Raw genomic sequence first — 7,933 nt, 5'->3', positions numbered from 1 at the left:
GCTTGCCTCACTTCCACCCTGCGGTGTGTGTTCCCCCGGTGAACGCAAGCAAAGTTCACTGAAGTGAGCGTTACTGGGCATCTTCTCTGGAGCCATCTCTGTGATCAGCTGGCCATGGGACCTTTAGCAACCTGCTTTTCTTTTCCTGGACTTTTGTCTTCTCCTTTCGGCATTGATGGATTTCTGCGGAGTCTTAAAATATGACAGCTTCGGATCTGATCTTCTGCCTGGGTCCCTATCTCATTGTGTTTCCTTGGCCACAGGATGCAATGAAGTCATATCACCTCTAAGGCTCACCCAGTTACCGGTATATTTTTTTCCGTGTCCCATTTTTGAAAATGTGTTCACCAAATCTTTTGTGACTCCTCTGTTCTTCTAGTGGAAACCAGAACCAGCCAATGGCCATTGAAAACAACACGAGGGTCACTGAATTCATTTTCACAGGTTTGAGTTACAACCCCCAGTTTCAGGTCTTCCTCTTCCTGCTCTTCCTGAGTTTCTACCTCATCAATCTCACCGGAAACTTGGGTATGATTATTCTGATTCGGGTTGATTCCTGCCTTCACACGCCCATGTACTTTTTCCTCAGCCACTTGTCCTTTGTGGACATCTGCTTCTCCTCTGTTGTGATCCCCAAGATGCTCACTGACTTCTTCGTGAAGAGGAAGGTCATCTCTTTCTTGGGCTGTGCTTTGCAACAGTGGTTTTTTGGGTTCTTTGTGGCAGCAGAGTGTTTTCTGCTGGCATCCATGGTCTATGACTGCTATGTGGCCATCTGCAACCCATTATTGTATTCCGTTGCCATGTCCCAGAGACTGTGTATCCAGCTGGTCGTTGGTCCCTACGTCATCGGGTTCGTGAACACCATGACCCATACACCGAATGCATTTCGTCTTCCTTTTTGCGGCCCCAATGTCATTAATCATTTCTTCTGTGATATGTCCCCCCTGCTTTCCCTCGTATGTGCTGACAGCAGGCTTACTAAGTTGGTAGTTTTTGTTGTGGCTGGAGCTGTGGGAGTCTTCAGTGGTCTGACTATCGTGGTCTCCTACACGTATATCCTCATTGCCATCATGAAGATCCACTCTGCTGAGGGCAGGCGCAAAGCCTTTTCTACTTGTTCTTCTCACCTGACGGCTGTCTCCATCCTATATGGTACTCTTTTCTTTATTTATGTACGGCCTAGTGCAAGTTTCTCGTTGGACATCAATAAAGTGGTATCGGTGTTTTACACAGCCGTGATCCCCATGTTGAACCCACTTATCTACAGCTTGAGAAACAGGGAGGTCAAAGATGCCATCCACAGGACCGTTACTAGGAGGAAGATGTGTAGGGACTAAATTTCTATGTAGAAAGGAAATTGGGGAAGAAATCTAAAAAGACAGACTCACTGTGTGGATTCCTAGGATTCCAGGCCATTTGCAAGTGTTGGGGGTTGGTTTGCAGCCTAATTCATCTTTCCACGTACTCCTTTATCTAGTCAACTAATGGATTCATTCAGCCTTGTATATGATCTTTCATCTGTGATATACCAATATTAGAGTTCACATCTATTGTCCGTTTAATTTTGCTTCTCTCAGACATCTCACAGCCCAAATATTTTAAAAAAAGCTTTATTGGGGCACCTGGGTGGCTTAGTTGGTTAAACGTCTGCCTTTGGCTCAGGTCATGATCCCAGGGTCCTGGGATTGAGTCCCATATCGGGTTCCCTGCTCAGTGGAGAGCCTGCTTCTCTCTCTCCCTCTGCTGCTCCCCCTGCTTGTGCTCTCTCTCTCTCTGTCTCGTCAAATAAATACATAAAAATCTTTCAAAAAATAATTTTAAAAAAGTTTTATTACTTAATTTCAGTTATTAATTTTTTGCCATTCTGCTAAGATACTTTCTTTTCCTGTTGACTCACTGACATTGGAATTTTTAAAATGCTGTGCTCTAGGGGTGCCTGTGTGGCACAGTCGGTTAAGTGTCTCATCCTCGGTTTTGGCTCTGGTACTCAGGGTGGTGAGATCAAGCCCCACCTCGGGCTCTTCACTGAGTGTGGAGTCTGCTAAAGACTCCTTCTCCCTCTGCCCCTCCCCCACTGCATTTTCTTTCTCTAAAATAAATTTAAAAATCTAAAAAAAAATGCAGTGCTCTGGATTTTGCACTTACATCTAGCTCCCATCAATAGGAATCTATTAAAAAAAAAAAGATGTGGGATTTTAAGCTTAACCTCATGAGTGGAATGAAATCCTTGGCTGTATACACTAGTTTTTTTGGGTGACCTTGACACAAAGAACTATGTATATCTCAGGCACTGGAAATGGATCTGTGTCCACCTCCAGCAGGTAGATGGTTCATAGGGATTGTTTACAGTCATAGAGACTTGTATGCATCTCTAATGCATTCAACACTGACAGATCTTGCGATAGAAGGTGTTAAGCCTATATTTTCTCAGAATTAAATTTTCTGGAGGATGTTGAGAGGTTTCTTACCTAATGTTCTGCAGGTTGGGAGTTGGTTGTGCCCGTGATGGTACCTTTTAAAACCCTGGTAATAAACTTTATTACCTAGCCAAGAACATACAGAGAAATGCCAGAGTTGAAGGTAGACTCTTAGTCTAGACCTACCTGTTTCTAGTAAGGTCAGTAGTTTTGTATCATCACAAGGGAGTTCATACACACAGCTCAATTTCTTGTTATGACTCCAGGGTCACGTGAGTGATGGGCAGCCTTTGGGTCTGAATGCCGTCGCTGTGTATGGAGACTGGGCTCCCATATCAGGGTCTCTGTGTCCTCTCAGAGACCCAACAAAATAACCTGATTCTACCTTATCTTTCTTGATATAGCTTTACCTCTTGATTTTATGATGAAGACAGAAAAAGCAGAGAGTTTCATGGAAGAAATGGATCAGCATTCCTACATGACATTATAATATCATGGCTTAATCATTATAGAAATGTCCTCAGGATTTTAAGGAACTTCCATATCCATTAAGATGATTTTAGCAAAGTTGATTAAGAAGCTTTTACTAGGAGTCATGGTCTCTCTAAATAAATAAATAAATAAGTGAATGCATATTCTAAACTTCTGAGTACTTTCTATGTACAAAGTATTATGGGTTATTTTCTGTTGATTATTGTACAGCGCACAGTCTCTGAAAATCGAAAATCGATTAAAGAGTTTCCACAAAATCATGGCACGCTTTGTAGCTATGGGGCTTTAGAGATAATTTAGCCTAACCAGATCACTGGCTCAGGGAAAAAAGGTTTTTTTATTAACTTATGTTTTATAAAAGCCCCAAATATGACTTGCTATCTGATGTATTTATGATAGACTCACTCACTTAAAATTTAGAACGTTGTTTTACAGTGAATTTCCCAAATGGGATAAGGTCTTATCAAGACCATTCATTGGTAGAGAAGCAACATAATATAATTAGAAAATTTAGAATTGGAAAATGTCATGCATTCATTGATTCAACAAATAATTATTGAACTTCTTCCATGTGCCGGGCATGGGACTTCTTGTCGCATATAACAGTGAAGAAAACAAGCATCATTCCTGCATCTCTACAGTTTGTAGAACAACAGATCTAAGATATTATTCTGTTCATTACCCTTTTAATAGGTCAGTCAAGTCCATGATGACATACGCGGAAGTAATGATAATATCAGCCTTATCGTAGATTATCATGGAGATTAAATTAAAGGATGGATGTGGAGTCACTTCATAAACTATAAACAGATTTTGCTGTTTCCCAATAAAAACCATTCAATGAAAACAGCAAAAGTCTGGAACCAAAGTGTTATTGGAAGTGTGTCATGTAGTATGTTGGGGCCCCTGGGTGGCTCAATCTGTTAAGCGAGTGGCTCTTGATTTCAGCTCAGGTCATGATCTCAGGGTCCTGGGATCGAGCCCTGTCTCAGGCTCCTCGCTCAGGAAAAAAGAACAAGCAGTGTGTGAAGAAGGAATATTTTTTTTGGGAGGGGTCAATCTTTACTTTGAAAAATGACTCAGAGCAGGATGAGCAAAGGTAAGGCTAATGCCAAAAAAATATGTAGGGGTAATGGTGCATTTTCTGAGCTTCAAAGGGGTGCAAAAAATGAAAGATTTGACTATTATTGTAAAACTTCCATGGGTCAAAGAATTAAAAGTCTATATTTTATTTTATTTTTTAAGATTTTATTTGCTCATTTCACAGAGAGAAAGAACCCAAGCAGAAGGAGTGGCAGGCAGAGGGATAGGGAGAAGCAGCCTCCTCGCAGAGCAGGGAGAGCCCAGTGTGGGGCTCCATCCCAGAATCCTTGGATCATGACCAGAGCCAAAGGCAGTTGTTTAACCAACTGAGACACCCAGAATCCCCTAAAAGTTCATTTTAAAAAGGGAGGAATATTTGTAGGAAATACATACTTGATACTTTTCTTACTAAGTATTTTTGGAAAGAGCTTGTAGGTATGCGGAAAAAAGATTCTGAACAGACTATTAGGAGAAGGGGAAATCTTAATGGAGGCGGGAAAGTGTCTCAACATGATGAGTATAAAAGGGACATTAGAAAAAAATGTTTGTTTTTTTTGTCAACTATTGAATTAAAAGTTTTTTTAAAAATAAATGTTGAAAGAAATTTCAAAATATTTAACAAGTGAGTCAAATGTTCTTGTAATAGGACTTCTAATGCCAGATGCAGGATTACTGGCTCCTTCTCTTGGGGGATTCTTTTGTGGGTTCCTCAGAGTAATCCAGTAATCCCAGTTCAGATAATCTGTCCTAAGGAAATAATCCAAAATGCAGGGTTGGGTTGTGGTAGCACCTTTTCTTCAGAGATGTGGTTATATGTGTTTCTAGTCTAAGTACACCCTGGTCTCATTAGCTAGTAGCTAAAAATGGCCTTCTTTTTCCTTTAAGGCCTAATTATGATTGGGCTCAAATATTCATCTTTACTGGCTTAGAGAAATGTAGGTGATACCAGAGTCTCTTGTCCCTGCAGTTCAGAGTATCCCCAGGGGAGGAGCACACACGTACTGTTGATTTCCTGCCTTCAAGGCTGCCTCACACGGCTTCTGCTCCACCCACGGGTCCTGATTCCCATTGTGCAAACCTTCTCTTCTGCTTCCCAGGGATGGCCACTCTTCCCAGACCCCACCATTTCCTCCTGCACCTGCGAATACACTCACTTAATTCTAAGCCACCCACAGCATAGTTGAGGCCAGCCTGCCACTTCTGATGAGATTTAGTAGAGAATGGAGGTAATGAAGAGTAGTGTGATTCTGAGGGATAATGTGGTGCTACAACATGGCTGCCTTGAGTCGCAGGTGGTTTGCTTGGTGACTCTAAAAGGGCAATACCACAGGACAAAGGAGTCCATCCACAGACCTTTTGTTTAAGGTTTGGCAACTCCTGGCACAACGCCACATGTAAACCTTCACAGCTAGGTCCTGGCTGAGTTTATCCAACCTGAATTCACTTCATCATGTAAAGGTGGCTTTCTATGGAGTTTCAACCCAGAATTTCTAATTTAAGGAGAACATACTGAATACTGAATTAACCACAATTCACAGGGGTACCACATGATCACACTTAGAAAAGAATAATTTATCACCAAAGAATCCTGTCCTTCAAACATGCCCCACAGTAAAAATACATATACACATATACATACATACATGTATTTTACACAGAGATAACATAACCAGTGGACACATGAAGCGTTTAACTGAAAGAAGAGTGCCATAAAATATACTTAGTTTTACCACCTGCAGTACACCTTGATTGCTCAATTTCAGGGACTGGCCACCTGTGGTCTGGGGGCCAAATCCAGCCTGGTACCCCTTTGGGTGTTGCTCAAAAATGAATCCAGATGAGCTCTGTGGGTTGAAAACATGTAGGTCACAAACCCCTGGTTTGCGGCTTGCCTGTGGCTGCTTTGGGGTTATAAAAGCAGAGTTGAGTAGTCCAAAGGCAGTCTTCCAGCAAAGCCTAAAATATTTCATATTATACATCTTTTTATGGGAAAAGTTTGGTGACTCTTGCTTTACTTCCATTATTCTATTCTATTCTATTCTATTCTTTCCATCCCATTCCTTTCCATTCCCTCCATTCCAATCTTTTTCATTCTATTTCTTTAAACAATGCTGGTCATTACCTACTTAACTAATTTCATTTCCCACTAATAAGACTCAACCTATGCTTTGAGAAACTATTCCTAAGCAGCTCTGGAAAGACAGTCTACTGAGTATTGGACAAGAACATATGCCTTACGACCAAGCTTGGGTCCAGATTTTGACTGTGTTGCTTAATAGTGAACCTGGTCAAGTTACTCAACCTCTCTAAGCTCCTATAACCACATACACAAAGTGGGGATGGTAATAATAATAGATACACAGTTAATGTTTGTTAAGACTAGGATGGGGCCATGGTACATCCTGAGCACTGGTCATTTGCTACTGTCATTGGTGTTTGTCTTCGTCAGGGTCTTCCAGAGAAACAGAACCAATAGAGTGTGTGGGGAAAGATAGAATGAGATTTATTTAAAGGAATTGACTGATCAGTTTATGGAAGCTGGAGTTCCAAAATCTGCAGGGTGGACTGGCGAGTGGAAGACCCAGAAGGAGTTGATGCTGTGGTTCCAGTCTGAAGGGAGTCTGCTGCCGAATTCTCTCTTGCTCAGAGAAGGTAAGTCTTTTACTCTCTTCAAGCCTTCAGTGGAGTGGGTGAATGCATTGCCCATTACAGAGGGCAATCTCCTCAAAGTTCACCAATTTAAATGTTGATCTCATCCAGAGACACCCTCACAAAAGCATCCAGACTAATGTGTGACCACATGTCTGGGAACTGTGCCCCAGCCAAGTTGGCAAGTAAAATTAACAGTCACAGTGGTTACCATCATGTCACAGTAAAATAAAGAAAAGTAATAATTGTTCAGAACATTCAAGAAATTGGAAAAGGACTGGGATATTTCACTGGGGTTTGTTTAGACAATTTATTATTTTAGAATATAATATGCTACTAATAAAATTAAATACAAAATTATAGAGAAGATGTTTTGAATTTGCATAAAAATCACAAATAATTTCTCTCCAAGTTTTTGAATGGGAAACTTGGGAAACTCAAGTTTCCTTCCATGAACACAACAGTTTTATTCTAGGATTTTAGTTGAAATTACTGTGAATGATTCCTGATGAACAATTTTCAGTCATAATTTTGAAAAAAAATTTTACAGCAGTCATATATCTAAAAGAGCTCTAATTAAGGTTAGAGAAATGATATTAAAGCTGTTTTTCCCTTTGTCCTTTTGACAGATGCAATGCTGAGGTTTCTCAGTGTAATGCAAATGGAATTCAGATCTACTCTAATGCTGACTTATTATGTATTTCAAACTCTGATGCATCTCTAATGTGAACATTCATGGGTTAGACAGGCATGTGGAAGACTAGACAGAAGTCAGTAAAATGACAATCAGAAGAAAACCACAGATTTATCTGGTAAATGTGGAGACAGACTTGGGAACATGGGAGTGACATTTACCAGAGACCCCACCACACCCACCTATTCACCAAGTCTTACTTCACTGTATTTCCATGGATATTCAATGATGTCACCCAGCACCATGGTCCCTTCTCCTCAGTGGGGCTGTAGAAGTGGTTGGTTGGGTGCCTGACTTAGGCCATAGGAGTGTGTTGCAGTGAAGCAGAGAGAAGAACAGTGAACGTAAGGGTTAGTCCCTGTGGGGCCTGTGGGGCATGGCTTCCGACCCTCTCTGTATGAACTTTCTGAAAAATGCTTACAGAGGCCACCCACAGTTGGAGTCTCCCAATGGGCCCGGGGGGGACCCATTGCCCCATCTTTGTCCCCATGTGTCTTGGCACTGTTATACTTCGCAAGCTGATTGAAAAACTCTTTTTGTTCACTAGTGTCTCCCCAGTGGGGTGCCTTCTACAAGGTAGGTACTTTGTAATATC

General features: G+C 41.3%; 1 protein-coding gene across 1 annotated transcript; it reads left to right on the top strand.

Annotated features, from left to right (window-relative positions):
- The first annotated feature begins 398 nt into the window (after positions 1 to 398).
- Positions 399 to 1,340, top strand: LOC116599947 (olfactory receptor 1009-like). The gene has a single exon (XM_032359883.1). The coding sequence runs from the start codon at positions 399 to 401 to the stop codon at positions 1,338 to 1,340; it is 942 nt and encodes a 313-aa protein (XP_032215774.1).
- The last annotated feature ends 6,593 nt before the right edge of the window (positions 1,341 to 7,933 follow it).

Source organism: Mustela erminea, chromosome 9 (assembly GCF_009829155.1).
Source record: "Mustela erminea isolate mMusErm1 chromosome 9, mMusErm1.Pri, whole genome shotgun sequence".
NCBI lineage: Eukaryota > Metazoa > Chordata > Mammalia > Carnivora > Mustelidae > Mustela > Mustela erminea.
This window is presented reverse-complemented; position numbering and strand designations above follow the sequence as displayed.

Coding starts and splice junctions, on each gene's coding strand:
- LOC116599947 (XM_032359883.1), top strand. CDS start 399: ATGGCCATTGAAAACAACACGAGGGTCACTGAATTCATTTTCACAGGT.